General features: G+C 39.4%; 1 protein-coding gene across 4 annotated transcripts in view; it reads left to right on the forward strand.

Annotated features, from left to right (window-relative positions):
• The window catches only part of LOC108711038 (dynein heavy chain 3, axonemal), a 555753-nt gene that overhangs the window by 256628 nt on the left and 278919 nt on the right, over positions 1–20206 (forward strand). For all 4 annotated transcript variants that reach the window (XM_018252361.2, XM_041586281.1, XM_041586280.1 and 1 more), the window contains exons 27-28: positions 5852–6050; positions 15020–15128. In XM_018252361.2, the coding sequence (XP_018107850.1) occupies positions 5852–6050; positions 15020–15128 (308 nt within the window). The remainder of the gene's footprint in view (positions 1–5851; positions 6051–15019; positions 15129–20206) is intronic.

Raw genomic sequence — 20206 nt, forward strand, 5'->3', positions numbered from 1 at the left:
CAACGGAGAGTTTAAATGATAAAGCTTTACGTCAAATTGTACTAATTCTTCAAGCATGTGTTGAAGGATTCCCACATAAAGCTTTTGGTGTTGAACCATTTTCAGCTGTTTCAAAGATCACTGGCCTTTCAGCGTATATAGAAAGCAATACAAGTGGCATTTATACAATGAAGGTTCACCAAAGGTTAAAAGAAGAATCTATGAGCTGCTGCAATGGTGTTTATATCAAATGGCAACAGCAGTGCTAGCGAAATTGCTCTCTTTTTCAATGAATAAGAAAGAAGATTGTGGATTGAAAATCCATTTAATTTGTTAGCACAAAAGTTAAGCCTGCCTCTAGACATTTATAACTTTTTTGTACACAATTTTAACTTTCTGTTGAAAGCAGAGATTTATTAGCCAAGTATATTTATAGTAAGGAATATGGTATGTGTGTATTTACTTGAATATGTGTAGAGTTTGTTTGTATTGCCTTCTGTTGTCTTGTGAGATTCGAGCACTTTACTACATGGATGTTTGCATTTCCTATAAGAAATTTGTGATTTAATAGCAGGTTGCTTTAATTTGCAATGCATTATCAGTAAAGTATATCTTTGTTCTACAGTATTCTTTAATACTTTAGGGTGGTTATTTACTAAACTCGATTTTTTTTTTTTCCATTTTTGAGGTTTTTTGGAGAAAATTTTTAGAGGAGAAAAAAACTCAAATATTTCTAGATTTATTATCCCCTGAAGCTGCGAAAAGTCAGAATCTGAAAATCTGCTATCTCAAACCTGTCAGGGTCATGTACAAGTCAATAGGAGACGACCCTTTTACAATTTTAAGATATCATGATCTGTGCTGGGTTTCATCCGATAATCTGAAAAATTAGGGGTTTTCAGCAAAATCCAAAAAAAGTGGTGTCAAATTCGAAAAATTTATATGATTCAGGTTTTTGCTAGATTTTATCTAGTTTTTTCCCAACCCAACTTTTTAAAGTTTTTGATTGATAAATAAGGTAAATCATGGGTGGGAGTTTGTTCAAGCGTGGTTTAATACAAATATGAGATAAATTTGAGTTTTAGTAAATAGCCCCCCTAGATGTACCAAACAAAATTATACCAAGAATGGCATTATGATGTAGTATTTTGTAATATTAAGTAGAATTCCAATCTTTAAAATACTGGTGTTCCAAGGTTTAAATAAGATCCTGCTTTATACTCCCTTAGTATATACTGTAAAGTTTGATACCATAATAATACAGTATGTTTAGTTTTTGGTGCTTGCACAATTTATTATTTCAGGTACAATGAGCTCATGTCCATCTCTCATTGAAACAAACACGCGTAACGAATAAGCTTTAGGTGAATTTACTAAAAATCATAATGGGGAACAAGTTTGTTTAAATAAGAATAAACTAAAATGAAAAAAAAATGCAATGTTAGCAACTTGTGATTTTAAATTGCGTATAACACACTTTGCACAAATAAGTTTGTTAGTCAGATTTTTATTATATGCACTGAGCACTGGTGCAAAACATAACATTTTCAATCCTTCTTTCACTGGTGGGTGTGGTTGATAAACAATTTTGGGATTTACAAAACCTATGTTTTTTCCTTTATCTGAAAAGAAAAAATATTTTGCACAATGGAATACTGTCATGGTCGGCACCCAACACCAGAACAAATGCCAAGCACCCTGGTCTCAACTCGTGCTCATCTGTAGTGTGACCACCTTTGGCCTCGGGGGGAGCCCTCAGCTACTTGGATGCCACCAGGACTTAAACGAGAGGTGCAAGGCTAGAGGTTCTGGATAGACAGAGGGGCACGACTGTTAGCGAGAGTCTTTTCAGGAAACCAGATTCGTCGCCAGAACAGGCCGGGACGAGGCAGGGAGAAGTAAATTGCAATCAGGCAGGCTAGGGTCAAAACCGGGTAATCAATCAGACAGGAGAGTTCAGCAGAAGGTGTAGTCGATATTCAGGCAAGGGTCAAATATAGAGGTCAGGATAGTCGATAACCAGAATCAGAATACTAAATACAAAAGCTCACATAGCACCAGGAACAAGATCCTATCACGGGCAAGGTCCTGTGGCTTTAATAAGCCTTTTATAGTTTTCAAATTTGGCTCCATTGCGCACTGGCGTCATCACGCCAGCGTGTCTGCATCTTTAAATAGCGAGGAGGCGCGCACCCATGCCCTTAGGGAACCAAGATGGCGCTTGATACAGATCAGCGTGACAGGTGTCCCTGCAGATGGCGCGGTGGGCGTCCCCGCCGCACCACTGGACCATCAGGGAAAGTTTATCACAAATACATTTTAATATTGTAAATATTTTTCCATTAACAACTTTTATTACAATCTTCCCTTAAGGCAGAGTTATCAAAATGTGAGATTAGAGCTCACCACAGAAAAACTCACTTGCTTTCTATTTCGTGCTGTTAAATGTTTTGAAGCGTATTTATCATTGGGTGAAAAATAGCCCTAATCCAAATCTTGCTGAAAAAGGGTTGGCTACAGCCTGACTACAAGTCTTTTGGAGGATCGGTTGGGAAAATTATTGATTACATTGGATACCGCCAAATCCCGAATCAAATGCTGGATTTGGTGCATTTCTGACCCTAAGTAACCTTAATTTATGATTACAACTGTTTCTTTTAAAATAAAATAATGCTCTCATTCTTTTTTCTCCTCTCTGACTTATTAGCTTTCTTTTCCCCTGTTAATTATTTGCAATACTAGGGCAAAAAGCTTTTCCACGACAAGTTACTGTTCTCAATACTTCTGCATTTTTTTTTTTTTTTTGACTACTGAAGTGAATGTTATGGGATGTATAGATGATCTCTATTTTGTTACACATTTCTCTGACTGCTTTTATATCTATACTACTTGGCAATATTGTATTATTCGCACAGTTGATGTCTGAATATTGTGAGAGTTGTATGATATTTCATTCTATCTTAGTGGTTTCATCCACCCACCCACTTCATGTTGGTCGTCTCTTTGTGAATTGCTTTTTGCACTGAAAAATAAAGAATATTTAAAAAAAAATAAAATAATGAATGCGACCAGCATCATGTATAGGGAGAAGTGTTTTCAACTGAAAAGTGCATGCTGTAAATTAAAAAGGAAAATATAAAAATATATAATTTATTTACCTTTTAAGTTAAAAAGGTCCAGCTACTGTATATTTCAAAATCTATCTATCCATACAGGAGAGCAATGTGGCACTGCATTCATTGGGACTAATGAAAAATATTAATTATTGATCAGTTGTGATCTTCCTTATGATGTGTTTATCCTGTTTTCTTGTGATGCTTTTTAAGGGGGTGAATTCTCCTTTAAATGTGGTGTCTGTTTGTTTTTTTCAAGTATTTTTTTTACAATTCATTTTTAACCATGTGCAGTTTACCCTTCTTCCATGTCTTGCAAATGATTATTATTAATGAGCATCAAGCTCCTTTGAAATAGATTTTTTTTCAAGATAAAGCAGATTGCTTTTCATTTTAAGTCTGGCTATAAAAATTAAGCACCTCATTAATCAACCTGATTTCAATTAAATATCACAGAATACAGACACAGTAAACTGATACCTTAGCAGAACATCAGATGTGGACTTGAGTTCTTTGATTTTTATATTTTTAGAACTTACACTATCCAGACTTAATAACTTAACTCCAGAAATCCTAAGAAAGCTGGGTCTATTTTGTGAATAGGTTTCTAGTCATGAGTCTTCTCAGAGTTGTGCTTAAAAGATTTACAGGACGCAGCTAACAATGAATTATAACAAAAAAAGAAAAATTATAGCAGGTAAAAAAGCTAATATATTTTGCAGTGTTGCAATGGCATTATATGCAAGTTATTTTAAAGAAAGAGAATTTGATGTATTTGTTTCACATCAAATAATTCTTTAAGGATAGCCTATATTTTTTGTAAGCTGATCCCATGTGACAGAGCCACCCATTCAATTCTGAAATACACATGCCAACTGCCACCACAGCTCCAGCCATCTAGTACAGAAATGCTTCTGCACCAGGGGGATTTTTTATATATGAGAAGAACAGGCTGTAAAAAAAAGTTACTGTCCAGGTTCAAAGAGTCCTTTACAAAAAAAATGGCTCACACACTAACATGTAAATGGCAAGTTATTCGAAACAAGAAACCACGCAAGAGTTAGGGAACTCTGGTATTTTTAGTACCGAATGCTCGAGCCTGAAATCTCAAGCATTCTTAAACTAGCCCCTAAAGGGTCATTAATCAACATTCAAATTTAGGTTTTTACATTGAATTAGCAAAATTCAAGCTATTTTTCATTTTGAAAACCAAATTTTGATGGAAATTCATTGAAAAGAATGGGTAGAATGTGATTTGAGTTATTTCACATATTTTTGATATTCTAGTATTTTTAGTATTTTAATAAATAAGCACACATTAAGATTTTTTTAGTTTTTACAAATAATAAAAATATGATTTTTGATCAGCCTCCCCAATTCCCTGATGTATTCCACCCCTCCAACACAAAAACCCACTATATATATATGCACACTATAAATATCTATAGGCTGTACTGCTTTTGAAGCTATGAGTATTTTTTTTTTTTCGTTTGTAAAACATACTTCTTTACATCTTGACACCAGTGTATGTGAACACAATGCTAAATCTAAAATTCTTAAATGGCATACTTGGGAAACATAGATAAAATACACAAAACTTTCCCAGGTGCAGTAACCAATTGCAGCCATTACAATTTTTGCTTTTACATAGGTGGCTAGTAAATACTACCTTCAGGTTAGTTACTATAGTCTAGGTAACCAAACCTGTAGCAAACGTTGCATCTATTATTACATAAACTCATTAGACAGATCAATAAAGCTAATTAATAATGGAGCTACACGGCAAGAATGCATCTATCTGTATCTATCTGTTTTTCCAGACTACTAATGGTTATGTGAGGGTGGTTATCTTAATTCATCAGAGAATATATTATCTTCTCTGATTGTCAAAAAATCTCAAAGTATCAAGATTTAACAGTATATTTTATGTAGTATAGCTTGGAGTGGCCATGTTGTAATAATTTAATACACATGATACAGAAAAATAATCTAGTGATCTATTCATCAAATTGGATGCATTATTAGTTTGCAAAAGAAAGTTTTGTCATGAACATGTACTCCAGCAAGAGCAATGTGTTAGCTCAAAGTGTGCATTCATGAAACTCCATGTAAATACAGATATGGGATCTGTTATTCGGAAACCCATTATGCAGAAAGCTCCGAATTAAAAGACCGTCTTCCGCAGACTGCATATATTCAGAGAATCCAAATTTTTTAAAATGATTTTGTTTTTCTCTGTAATAATAAAACAGTACCTTGTCCTTGATCCCAATTAAGAGATCATTATTAGAAGCCTGTTGGGTTTATTTAATGTTTTCATGATTTTCTAGTAGACTTAAGGTATGAAGATCCAAATTACAAAAAGATCCCTTATCCAAAAAACCTCAGGTCTCAAGCTTTCTGGATAACAGGTCCCATACCTGTATATTAAAAGCAGAAAGGCTGCTGCTGGTAATCCTGAAATTATAGTTGAACCAAGTAAAACTGTCATATTTATTATAAATGTTGCCTCTTTTGTATTACAAGTTTCCCTACTTTACATCATGGATGCAATGTATTATTTGCTCAGAAAATAAACTCTTCATTGCAATGTCAAGACTAATAACCTTAATACACAATAAAATGTGTGTTTAAATGAAATGTCACTGCCTCAATCACAATTAGCTTTTTGCTGTGTTTGCATGTATCATTTTAACAAATACTAGATAACTAGATATTAAAGTAAGTAATGCTCTTATAAATATATTTTTCTGTTTTAGCTCGAGATGTGGTATGCAGCCTGAATACACGTGACGTTACCAGCACCTCCGATTTCAGCTGGATTGCACAACTGAGATATTACTGGGAGGACAAAAATGTCATTGTACGAATGGTTACCACAAATGTTCCCTATGGTTATGAATACTTAGGCAACTGTGGAAGACTTGTCCTCACACCTCTTACAGATCGGTGCTTCAGGTACAAATATTCTGTCCAATGTAGTGAACCTTACTCAGATCAAGCAACCCTAAATGATGATATTTTATGTCATACTACATATTCAGGAGATAGACAAGGCACAGCTATAATGATACAATTACATGTATGAAATATAATGACAAGTACACAAAATTAAAAATTATTTTCTACATGTTATTATTATCATTCACCTCATATAAAGATTTTGAAAACATCACCCTTAGGGGCAGATTTATCAAGGGTCGAATTTAGAAGTGATAAATACTTCGAAATTCGACCCTCGGATTGAAATACTTTGACTTCGAATATCGAAGTTGAAGGATTTTTCACCGAATTTGGCCATCGAACGATCAAAGAAAAATCTTTCGATCGAACGATTCAAACGATTTTAGCTTACGATCGAACGATTTTACTTCAATGTGTTAAGGCTAACATAGCACTTCGGCAGGTTTAATTTGGCGAACTATTGAAGTTGAAGTTTTTCTAAAGAGACAGTACTTTGATTATCGAATATTCAGACTATTTTACTTCGAATCAAATTCAAAGTAAATTCGAAGTCGTAGTATCCTATTCGATGGTTGAAGTATCCAAAAAAATTACTTTGAATTTTGAATTTTTTTACTTTTAGAATTCCCTCGAATTCACTTCGACCCTTGATAAATCTGCCCCTATTGCAACTTCAAATGTTGATTTAAAGTAGTTGACCAATCATGGCTCGTTGAACTTTAGTACGTATTGTTTACAATACAGTATATGCACAATGCACTCAACTTTATGTATATTGTTCGTGTTTCACAGTAGGAAATTTAGGAAATCACTAATCACTATACAAGTTTCCTTATTTTCAAAGCTTTAAAAGAATTCAAGTCTCTAAGACCAATCATAGAATAATAGGTAAATTTCCATTATCCATCTGAAATATATATATATATATATATATATATATATATAGATATATATAGATATATATATATAGATATAGATATATATATATATATATATGTAGTCATGCATTTTCTATAAACATATGTATATTCTATTGTCTATTGTGTATTTTTAACAAACGGAAAAACATTTATATACCAATAATAAACCTTTATAGTTTGGAAGTTTTACAGCAACCACAAACTTTATGCATAACTGCTGCCAGTGTTCTCAAAGACACATTTAAGTGGTAAAAAGAGTTTAATGATCCACCCTAGGAACTTTAAAAAATTCCCTGCTGCCAGATACCATTTCGAGAAAAGTATTTTGGCATCTAGCTAAAATAATGTCATCCTGCCATTTCCAGACAACAATTAATGTATCCACGTACATGAAGACAGCAAGTTTGTTTGTGATTTGTTGTTTCTGGCAGAGTTAATACATTTAAAGCAGCTTCAAAATTACAAAACAAGAGTGAATCAAATACCACCTGTCTTTTATGGTCGAAAAGCCATTTATTCAACACTTCTTCTTTAACAGGGTGAGCAGTGACCTTTGCGTTGGAAGGAATCAAATGTTTTCCTGTCATCAGAATATAAAACATTAAACAGTTTAAAAAATAGATGTGGAGAATTATTAAGGTAGATAAAATGGAAGACAGAAGACTAGGTCATGAAAGGCTTTAACCGTGTAAAGCGAACCTTGTTTTTATATAAGCAAAAAGAACTATGTACAATAAATAAATGCTAAATTGATATATAGCATACTCACCCACACCAATTTCCCCTATGGATCAAAAGATTTTCAATGCAAATTGTGCGCAACAAATGCTTTTGTGTGCTCCATCTCTATAAAATCTAGACTGTGTACTAGATAAGTACTATTTCCAACTGAATTTGGATATTTTAGGTTTTGCTTTGCTGAATTTTTACTGTGCACCAGATGCAAGTCTGACCAATCCCTGGATCTACTTGTAATATACATGTTTGCTGCAAAATAATCTCAAACCAAAGCTGGAAATTTTGGGGAAACCAATCTAGACTTCATTAGTTTAAGATTTGCAGACACTCAGGAAATTAGTCTAAACTCTATCAGATAAATGGGATGGCATCACTTCTGACTTGTGGCGTTAAAAAGGCATTAGGGAGAGGCGTGACCAAGATGGCGACTTGAGCGGATTTGTCCACCAAGAGCTCCGCACATCAGCTTAGCATTCTGGCGATTATAGCAGTTAACCTCTCCAACTGATACCGACACAAGGTGTGGACAGCTGTTGGCAGCCAAATGGGGAAATCTGGGACCAGATCCAAGTCGGAAAACCGGCTCGACCGCTACTTGCAGCCTTCCCATGGCCCAGATCAGGCCCCGGAAGGGGAGCCGCCATCTCCAGCGTCGGACCACGAGGCGCCGGCGGCCTCTGCTCCTGAGCCGTCTAACGCAGAACTACTGGCGGCTATCAGAGGTACGCATGCTTCCACTACGGCGCAGCTGGAGACGATAAAGGTGGATTTATCTTTGCTCCGACAGGATCTCCAAACCCTGCGGGAGCGTACCACGGAGGCGGAGCGCAGGGTGTCTGATATAGAGGACGCGATCCGTCCGATGCCTGACGAGATAGCCTCGTTGCGACACCAGGTGCAGGCGCTGAACAGCAGGGCGGAAGATTTGGAAAACCGCCACCGCCTCAACAACGTGAGAATCTTGGGGCTTCCTGAAAGGGCCGAAGGGGCCGCCCCGGAGGCCTTTGCGGAACGCTGGCTGAAGGATGTGTTAGGGGCAGAGGCATTCTCGGCCTTTCTGGTGATTGAGCGCGCCCACCGTATTCCAACGCGGCCTTTGCCGCCCGGCTCGAACCCCCGGCCCTTCATCATGCGGTTTCTTAATTACCGCGATAGAGACACTGCCTTAACCATGGCGCGGAAGAAAGGCCCGATTTCTTGGGAGGGCGGCTCCATCTCTCTGTACCCCGACTACTCGCCAGCAGTGCAGAAGCTGAGGGCCTCCTATCTTGGAGTCAAGAAGCGGCTCAGGGATGTGGGCATGCCCTATTCAATGCTTTATCCCGCGAAGCTAAGGGTGGTGGATGGTGGTGTGACCCACTTTTTTCAGTCGCCACAAGATGCGGACCACTGGATCAACACGCGTGGGCGGCAGGTGGGCCCGCATAACAGCCCGCGCCGTCAGGAATAATCTGCCGACCTGTTCGTGAATATGTTGGATAATTGGTCGCCTATACTGTGCCTTTTCTGGTTGGAACCTTTGTTGAAGTCCCTTCTCGGCCTGCTCCTATACCCTGCCCCGGTCCTTGTTTGTGCCTTCGTGGCGGGCCATATTACTTCTCTGGCTTCCCATGTGGAGGTCTGTCCTGGGCCTCTTTCCTCCCTAAGCGGCGCCATTGAACCAAGACTGTGGCCGGCAATGATGGGACGGAACTTGTGATCTAGTGCTGCAACTTTGCTGCAGGGGCTACAGATTCTGCACCCTTGCCTCCCTTTGCCCCCCTGCTGTCACATGGCTCTACCACCTGGGCGTGGGCATCTGCTGGAATGTTTGCTCCCACAATTATCTACTATAGTGTCTGAGCCCCGTTCTGGCTGGAGGTAGTTGCTCCTCTACTTTATCTGCATCACCGCTGCATTTGTCACGGGAGCAAGAACTCTCTACGGCGGAACCAGCTTCCACTTCAGGGCGGGACATGGTTGCAGCTACAGCCCAGGGCTCGATGGCCGGAGAGCAGGGTCATTATGCTGCAGTAATGACTGGTGGTCGAGACTTTTTCTTCTGGGATCTCTACTTATGACTGTCATTCTCACTTTTACTGCCACAGGGCACGAGTTGCCTACTGTCCAAGGTTGCATTTTGTTTTCAGGGGTTATTCTGCCTATTAAGGTGCGAGTTCAGAGGGTTTTCATGTGGACTGTGAGTATACTCATCGCATAACTTTGTCACTTCTCCTGTTATACTTGTTTTGGGTTTAGGCCATCTATGTTGTCTGGATGTGCAGGGTGGGACGGGGTAACAACCATTTTGGGGTTGTGTTGGGTTTGTAACATAGTTTTGTCATTCAAGGTACATGGGCAGGTAACTCAGGGGCGCTCCATGGTAACATGGTATACACGGGCCAGAGGGCCTTTACTTTCTCAACGGCGCATCACTGGTCATCACACAAAATGGAGGGGGGTAACGTGAAACTGCTTTCGTGGAATGTTCGAGGCTTAAACTCTAAATTCAAACGGGCTTTGGTCTTTGATTATGTCAACAGATACAAACCAGATCTTCTCCTTTTGCAGGAGACCCATCTAGTTGGCCAAAAGCTCCTGTCCCTCAGGAAAAGATGGGTTGGGCACACATATCACTCCTCTTATTCCACCCATTCGAGGGGTGTGTCTATTTTGATCCGTAAGAGTTTACGCTTCGAACACCTCGACTTATCTACTGACCACTACGGGCGCTATATAGTCCTCCATTGTAGGATAGATAACCAGGATCTGCTAATAGTCAACTTGTATGTCCCACCCCCCTTTGATAAAGAATTGCTGGACCTGATCTTCGCTAAGGCCTCCACATACCTCCCTTGTCCGGTTTGCTTCATTGGGGATTTCAACACAGTATTAGACCCGCAGCTGGATAGGTTTCCTTACACGGTTCAAAGAACTGGGCCCCTGGCACAGTGGGTAGAAGCCTTAGGGCTAGTGGATGCATGGAGGCACGCACATCCTCATGATAGACAGTTCTCCTGTCATTCGGCCGGGGCTCATTCCCTGTCCCGGATTGATATGGCTATTGCCTCCCCGGATTTCCTTCAAGGGATCCGTAACATTGATTTTCTTCCCAGGGGCCTTTCTGATCACCCCCCCCTCCTGTTAGAACTTCATTTCGCCCCCAAGCAAAGACACTCCACCTGGAGGCTTTCTCCTATGTGGCTTGATAATGTAGAAGTGGCGGAAGCCAGTAGTTTGGAATATGGTCTTTATTGGGAAATGAACGCAGGTACCAGCACCCCGAACATAGTATGGGAGGCGTCTAAGGCCTCCGCCAGAGACACGCTTATTTCAGCTATCTCCAGAGTGCGCACTCTAGCCAAGCGAACTATAGTCGAGGCTGAAGGCAAGGTCCAAACGGCTGAGAAAGTTTATTGTGAGTCAAATGATGATGTTACTCACCGTTCGCTGGTTGTAGCACAGAGGGAACTAGAACTAGCGCAGGTAGCGGTGACCAGGAAAAAATTACTCTATGCAGCGCAGAGAATCTTTGATCAAGGGGACAGGAATGGTAGGACTCTTGCGTACCTAGCCAAAGCAGCTCAGTTGACTACGCTTATCCCCAGAATTAAGACCCCGGCAGGTACATATGTTACGGACCCGACTGACATAGCCAACACTTTCTCTGATTACTTTGAGGGACTATACTCCTCACAGGTGCAATACTCAGACCTTGAATTACAACAATTCCTGCACCGCATCCCCTTTCCAAGACTAACCAGGGAGGAAGCTCTCTATTTAGACGGGCCAATTACCCTTGAGGAGGTTACAGAGGCCATTGGTAGTCTCCCCTCTGGGAAAACCCCAGGCTTGGATGGCCTACCAGTCGCTTGGTACCGCCTACTCAGAGACCAACTAGCCCCTCACCTGCATGCCACGCTGTTGGGAGCGCCCGCAGCTGGTTCCCTACCTCATTCCTTCTATTCAGCTCTGATAGTTCTTATATTGAAGGAGGGGAAAGACCCGGACCTGTGCGACTCGTACCGTCCTATTTCTCTAATAAATACCGATGTAAAAATACTTGCAAAGATATTATCTAGGCGCCTCAATAAAGTCATAACCTCAATTGTACACCCGGATCAAACCGGTTTTATGCCAAATAAGAGTACCTCTATGAACCTACGCAGGCTATTCTCCCACCTACAAACCTCTCATGTAAATCAGGGCTCTAGGCTCGTGGCGGCACTTGATGCCACAAAAGCATTTGATTCGGTTGAATGGCCGTATCTCTGGAAGGTGTTGGAGGGCTTTGGTATAGGGCAGAACTTTATAGGATGGCTCCAACTACTCTATCGTGCTCCAGTCGCACAGGTCCGGGTCAATAATACGCTTTCCAGGACATTCTCCCTATTTCGAGGGACTAGGCAAGGCTGCCCGCTTTCCCCCCTGTTATTCGCATTGGCGATAGAGCCTTATGCGTTAATGATTCGGCAGTCGGAGCAGATCGTGGGCTTGCAGTGTGGGAGGTTGGAAGAAAAGATTGCATTGTATGCGGACGATCTCCTCCTATTCCTGGCCGACCCACAGGACTCTCTTAGGCACGCTCTTGACTTGGCAGATCGATTTGGTACCTATAGTGGCCTAGTTATAAATAAGAGCAAATCCATCCTCTTTACTTTAGAAGCTGATCAGAGGGAGGGCGACATTCAAGGTCTGTGTTGGGTTTCCCAGTTCAGGTATTTGGGAGTTCAGGTCTCCAAATCTACTCTAGACTATGTGGCCAAGAACATTGACCCGGTGCTGACCAAATTTAAAAGTGTAGCTGCTCAATGGATAAATCTCCCATTAACAGTGTGGGGTAGGGTGAATCTTTTCAAAATGATATATTTGCCGAAATTCCTTTATTTCCTACACAATGCCCCGGTTTGGGTCCCCCAGCAGGTATTTCGGCAAATTGACGCAGTTCTTTTCTCCTTTATCTGGGCACATAAACCTCCCAGGGTTAATAAGGTGACTCTCCTGGCCCCAGTAGACAAAGGAGGCTTGGCCCTCCCCCACCTCAGACTCTACTACTTTGCGAGCCAGCTGTCCTTCATCCACAACTGGTTCAACCCTGACCTTGAGAACCCATTGACCGCATTGCATGCCACCCTGGCAGGTTCGTTTGAAGCTATTCGTAATGCTCCATATAGGAGAGTCAAGGACACGCCAGGACTTCCTCCCACACTGAACTGCCCACAACGGGCTTGGGTGCTTGCCCATAGGATGCTGGCACGGCCAACCCCTTTGCCCTCCCCCCGAGCTCCTTTGTGGAGAAATTCTAATTTCTCGCACCTGCGACAACTTCCAGACTTTGTCTATTGGCCCAAGCTAGGAGTGAAGCATCTATCTGATTTATTGGCAGAGGATACCCTCCTGACCCAGACCCAACTCACCACTGCTTTGGGGTGCCGGCACATTGCTTGGCATAGGTACTTTCAACTCCGCCATGCTGTTACTGCGCAGTTTGGCTCCCTGCTTATTCCCACGGCCACGATGCCACATGAGGACAGATTGTGGGATCCAAACCCCCAGAAACTAGTGTCTAGCCTATATCGAATATTAGTGACTTCCATGGGTAGCCCCTTTGCTAAAGCCAGGACTAAATGGGACACGCTTATTCCTAATATGGAGGATGATGTGTGGGAGGAGGCAACTGGCGAGCTCTACAGCTTTCTGATTTCTACTAAAGATAAAATGATACAATTTAGGATAATACACTGTACTTACATTACGCCACTTAGGCTTAAGGCCATGGGTAGGAGCCCGGATGCTGCCTGTCCCAAATGTGGGCATCTGGGTGCTGACTTTTTTCACTTAGTATGGTCTTGCCCTATGATCAACCGCTACTGGGCAAGGGTGGTTTCTCACCTCTCTGATGTGGTCCTGCTTCCTGGGGTACTGGCACCAGAGGTATGTCTGTTAGGCGTGGTTGAGGCCCTTGCCCCCCTTGTTAAAACCAGATGCCTTCTGCGCGCCCTACTGTTCTATGCTAAAAAACAGATAGCTATCAAATGGATGAGCCCCCTGCCCCCGACAATCAAGCAATGGCAAAAACTGGTCAATGCTCGGCTTCCAGTCATAAAGCTAACGTACTCTGCTAGGCACTGCCCCCAAAAATTCGATAAGATTTGGGGACCGTGGCTTGAGGCACACGATGAAGTGGCCTTATGATGTAATTCGTTAGGGACGCCATCTGCTTTCTGATCTTGTGCTCCTATATTGTGCTGTCTTGCCTGGAGGGAGGTGTGCTTTGGTCCTGTGTATCCGACTGGGAATGTTGTTATTTACGTGCCTGCTCGTTTCTTGTTGGGATCTGCTGTTAACCGTGTGGAGTTTTTCCTTGCTTTATTGCACTGTGGGGGTCCTGCGTGACCTCGCTGTATTCTGATCGCTGTCTATGTTACCTGACGTATACCTTTATGTTGTTTGTTATGTTTTAAATGTGTATAAATAAACACCTTTAAAAAAAAAAAAAGGCATTAGGTTTTAATTCTTTGGTGCGAGTCTAGTGCACCTATTACATGCATAGTGGCATAGTAACATAGTTAGGTCGGTTTCAACAATTATGTCTTTATATGACCTGCCTAATTGCTAGTTAAGGTGAAGGCAAAAAAAAGAACAAACATCTGAAGCCTCTCTAATTTGTCGCAGAGGGGGAAAAAATCCTTCCTGACTCCAAGATGGTAGTTTGACCAATCCCAGGACCAACTTGTACTTTGAGCTATCTTCTATAACCTTGTATTCCCTCACTTGCTAAAAAGTTGTCAAATTCCTCCTCCTTCTTATGTATCTTATGTATTAACCAGCACAACTGATTCAGGGAAATTATTTCACAACGTCACAGCTCTTATGGCAAAAAACACCTTCCAAATATTTAGACGGACATTCTCTCTTCTAATGGGAATAGGTGCGCTCATGTCAACTGGAAGGACCTACTAGTAAATAAAGCATTAGAGTGATTATTATATGATCCCCTTATATATTTATACATAACTATCATATCACCCTCTTCTCCATAATTATCATATCACCCATAAACAATGCAACATGCTGAAGGAACTGCCAAGCTACTGCTTTAGGTTGGCGGTAGCTCAAGAGTTCATCAGTATCAATAGGTGCTATGTAAGGAGTAGGATGAACAAAAGGACTCTCAGTGTGGAAGTTCTAAGAGCAGCTTTAAATGCAAGTAACTTGAATGGTGTATATTCAGGCAATGATTGTGACAAACTTTGCATGTGTGCACCTGTGGTAACACTTTGTAAATGACTCCCTATAGTGTCCATCTCACTCTCTTTTATTCAGAACTTTAATGGGGGCCCTACAGTTAAATCTTGGGGGAGCTCCAGAAGGACCTGCAGGCACAGGAAAAACAGAAACATGTAAAGATCTGGCAAGGGCAGTGGCAAAACAGGTATGAATTTTGTAATTATAATTAAATAAATAATATGTAAAAAAAAAAGAAATATATATATAACCAAACACTTGCACTCTATATTTATAAAGCTGAATAAGAGGGTGCAAACAGAATTGCGATTTTTTTTTTTTCACAATGCGAATGTCTATAGGAGCTTTTTAATATGTCACAATTCGCAAATTGCGAATATTTATGCACACACTCTGCGACTCAATTACGCCACAACTTTGGTGACGGGTAAAATATTCACAAAACAGTTTTGCAAACTGCGAATTTAAGTTACTATGAACGCTATTTTCACGCACAACAACCTCGCACATTGGGTGCGCTCGTGCAAACTCCCGTCTCATTTGCGTGCCATTTGCGAAAATTTGTTCATAATGCGAATTCGCAAAAACCGGAAAGACGGGCAGAGCAGTGCAATATATTAGCGTTCAGGAAAAAACATGCGCAATACAACCATTTGCAAAAAATATGCGCTGCGCGAACTTTATAAGTGACCCCCACTGTCTGCATTTGGCATTGCTGTATTCATGAGGGCAGGGCTGGGGGAGAAAATAGGCATAAGGTATAAGGGCCCTGCTCTGCATCTTGCACTGGATTTTTAACACGACATGAGGTGCAAACTGCTATTCTATGAACTTGAATACATTTTTTATTCCAAACAACCTGTATAGTAGATTCTCTTCATATCTGCATGGTTTTCCTCTGAGTACTCTGCTTTTCTCACACATTGCAAAAACATAACGGTTGATTAATTGTCCATAGTGTGTGTGAATGTGATAGGGACCTTAGGCTGTGCGCTTCATGGGGTCAATAATTGATGACTAATACACAATCTGTGTAAAGAACTGCATAAACATGTTGGTGTTATATAAATAACAGGCAATAAGCTGAGGGAAAATGTTGCATTTGTTTTTGTTATATAATGGCAATCTGCACAAATGTTTGTTACCCACAATATTCCCTCATCTATATTGCCAGCGCCAATCCCTAGCATACAAGTGTAATGAATAAATGGACTCTGACTTTGCTGAAATGTAAGTGTTCATAGATTTATTCATAACAGACACAAAAAAGCAGAACACAATGTTTTGGGTATGTGGGTTTACCCTATCCTTTCTCAAGTGATGTATATTTGGTGTTATATTAATTCCTAACATAAAAAAATAGAACATTTATGGGCAGATTTATCATAGATCGAATTTCAAATTTATATGATTTTTTTTTTACTCTAATAAATTTGAATTTACTCACAACTCAAATGGGAGGTTATTTAAGAAAATCTTCTAATATACGATTGAATGGCCCCAACCCAAACATTCTAATCTAATTCAAATTGAGTTTTCCATCTGAAAAAAATTGAGTAAGTCAATTAACATATTTAAACGGACCTCTGCCGTTGACTTGAAAATGAATTTGCCAGGTTTTAGGTGGTGAATTTTCGAATTAGAACTGTTTCCAGGTTTGAGGTGTGATAGATCTCACATTCGAATTTACAGTCGAATTGGGGGATTAAAATTAGAATATGTGAATTTTGACACCAAAAATTACTATTCGGCCTTTAATAAATCTGCCCCTTAATGTAAACGTTACTTATTAGTCCTGAAACCAATAAGTAACAATAGGATGTTTCTTTTAGGCGACCAGTAAGCACCATCTTCCTTGTTTTTGCTATAGGTTACTAGCCTGGGGAAAATATTCCCTTTTATTACATAGCCCCAATATCATCCATTACTATGCTCATTTTCAAATCCAATTAAACATTAGGGCAAACGGTGTTGCAGAAAATTGCCAGGTAAAAAGAAATTACCATAAGAGGAAATCATTTACTTAACACAACAAATGTAATGTCTGTATATGAAGAACATCTACAGTGACTTGTAATATAATGACATTCTTATGGCATTCCGTCAAGAATGTACTATATGTTATCTTCTTCCTCTAACTGCTTGTCAGTCTGCTTTTGTAATAACCATTATTCCAGGTTTCCATGCTAGTGACAAGTTGGAGAATTACTTCAAATAGAACAATGCACTCCTTACTGAGTTCTTTAACTTGTTGACAGATTGGCGAGTAAATGTTTTGAAAGAAGAATAATGCACCTCAGTAAAGAATATTAAAATGTTTGTTTATAGCTCATTACAAGATTATTGTTGAGACAGGAACATTCCAACGTTGTCTTCTTTTATAAAACATAAAATAAACATGTTATCTTATATCAAATAGAATTTGACATCTACAGTATTATCACAATGCTATTAGTCTAGAGTAAAGCTGTGTAACTCATTTCAACATTCTGAAGGAGCAAATAAACTGAGTAGACGGATTACTCAGTCATAATCTGTAAACAATAAAGACTTAGGTGAGGCTGAAAATGCAAGCATTAATAACAGATGTATGCGTGGTAGCGATTACAGAACTGTAGAACTATAGAAATAATAGTTATTTTAACCCTTTACAAAATTGAAAAGAAAATGTGCGAATCCTTTAGAAAAGTTGTCAGGTTTAGTAGTAGGGAAGGTTTTGTTGTGTAATTTTACTTTATTACCTGCTTTAAATGGCATACTGACTCTTGAAACAGAAAAGGCTAAAGGCAGAAAAGGCTAAATCAGGCATATATAGGGAAGATCAGTAGCAACTAATAAAATTGTTATTTAAATGTACAAATATCACTTACTAGTGATAGATACTGTATACTTTCTAAAAATGTGTACATGTATATCAACTGCTAACTGACTAACCATAATTCATTTGTAGTAGAGGGAACTTATGCAGAGGGTAGACACTGAAGGAAATTCAGCAAAAGACTGATTAAATCAAGTATTTTATCCATGAAAGTGGTATCCACCAAAAGCTTTGTGTGTTTCGTGCTACATATGACACTTAATCACATCTCTTTGTTACAGCAGTCATACTAACCTTTTATTCTAGGACTCTATGCTATGCCAGATGGTGTTTTTTACAATGCTTAGATATGCAGCATTCCTACTATAGGTGTTATTAAAGTCAGGATAACATATAATATATGTATATATAATATATATAGAGTGCATTTGCAATGGAGGCATTAAAAACTGTAAAGCAAACTGAGCCCCTCATTCAACAGCAGCAAAATATTATGTAAATGCTTCAAAATATTTACTGCCTCCTCTTCATGTGTGCAGATGGCATACCTGTACATCCATTTATATAAAACAGAATCTCCTCTTAGCCCTAAGTGGGAAATAGTCAATTAAAGGTTTAGAACCAGAGGTTAAAGGGATGCTGTGATGGAAAAACATGTTTTTTTTTATTTGACAAAATGCATCAGTTAATCAGAATCCTGCATTGAAATCCATTTTTCAAAAGAGCAAACATATTTATTTATATTTCATTTTTAAACCTGATATGGGGCTAGACATGTTTTTGGTTTACCAGATGCCTGCAGCCATGTGATTTGTGCTCTGATAAACGTCAGTCACTCTTTACTGCTGCACTGCAAGTTGGAGTCCATCAACCCCCCCCAGCAGCCAATCAGCAGAACAAATGTCTATTCAAAATAAAGAAAAACGATTGCACACTCTTTAAAGAAAAACAAAAAAGCTTTTATTTGCAAATCCAATGACTTTAATGCATTTGGACAAAATAGTCGCGCGTATAAAAATTGCTGCTCGCGTCAAAATTATTTTGATGCCCATTGACTTCAATGTGCTTCACAAATTTTTCACCATTTAGTGAATTTTTCTGCAAAGCGAAACACCACAAATATACCCCTCACTATTAAAGATTTAAAGATACAAGGGCAAAGTCAAAAATCATTGAAGTCCACTGAAAACATTATGCCAAAATAACTGGACACATGACTGGTGTCCAGTGTGGTTAAATTGTTATATCTTCTCAAATTACATATAACCAATAAAGCTTAATTGCAAGAAATGCTATTTAGAACCAATGACATTACAATGTCTGCAGTCGAAAATCCATTTCACCAAGGGGATACCAGGCACATTTGTTAGTGTCCCCTATAAAAATAAGTAAAAGATAATTTTAGCATATTACTCAAACAATGCAAATACCCTACATGACATCTAGATTGTGGGAGAACAGTAATACATACATTATTCTGGTCAATCTGACAAAGTGATTTAAAAAGACAATTTGCCCCCTAATCATTGCATTCCAAACACCTATGCTTAAGGGTTGAAAAGCCGGAAAGCATCAAAAGTTCCATGCTGCATGTTTTTATTTTGCTACAATAAAGATTATATATTTTAACTGATGTCCAGTGCTGCCTGATCCTTTTCTAAAGGTGTATAAGGCAGGGTTACTAGTGTACATGAGGTGTCAGTACTGTAAATCTGCTCAGGGCAGGCTTTAAGACTAGAGTACAAGCTCCTTTGCCCCTGTTAGAGCTGTGCTTTGTTCATTTTATGAGGGTATTTTCAAAGCAAGCTATGGGATGTTCCAGAACATGCTCATATATTGCCACCACTTGAATGTGAATGCTGTACTGGTGAATACAGGCAGTACTGTATGCAGAGCAAAGAACAGTTTTGTTCTCCATTCTAGGGGGTATATTTATCAAAGAGTGAAGTTAGAGATCTCCACAGTCCGCAGAGTAAAATACCACCTCTCTCCATTCATTTCTATGGGCATATATATCAAAGGATGATAGTGAAAGTTCACCATTTGATAAATATGCCTTTAAAAATCCCATAGAAATGAATGGAGAGAGGCAGTATCTCTAACTTCACTCTTTGATAAATATACCCTCCCATTCTGGATTTTGCATTTTGTCCTTGCTTCTTAGATGAGTGCTTAAGTGTCAATTGTATGGGCTCTAAGGAATGCAAATTTTGTACCCTACAACTCTACAGAACTGGCTCCTACGACCCTAATTAATAAACCCTACATTCTTATAATATTATCTGACCACCTGCTTGTTGTATTATGCTTTAAATGCTAGTATTACATGTGAGAGTATTCCCAAAAGTATACAATAACAGTGCTGTCTTATGGATATGTGTGTGTAATTTATTTGCATTTTTGCAGGAGCTTCCAGAAAATGTTCTGTGAATCAATAAATTGTTAAA

This window comes from Xenopus laevis, chromosome 3L (genome assembly GCF_017654675.1).
Source record: "Xenopus laevis strain J_2021 chromosome 3L, Xenopus_laevis_v10.1, whole genome shotgun sequence".
Lineage (NCBI taxonomy): Eukaryota > Metazoa > Chordata > Amphibia > Anura > Pipidae > Xenopus > Xenopus laevis.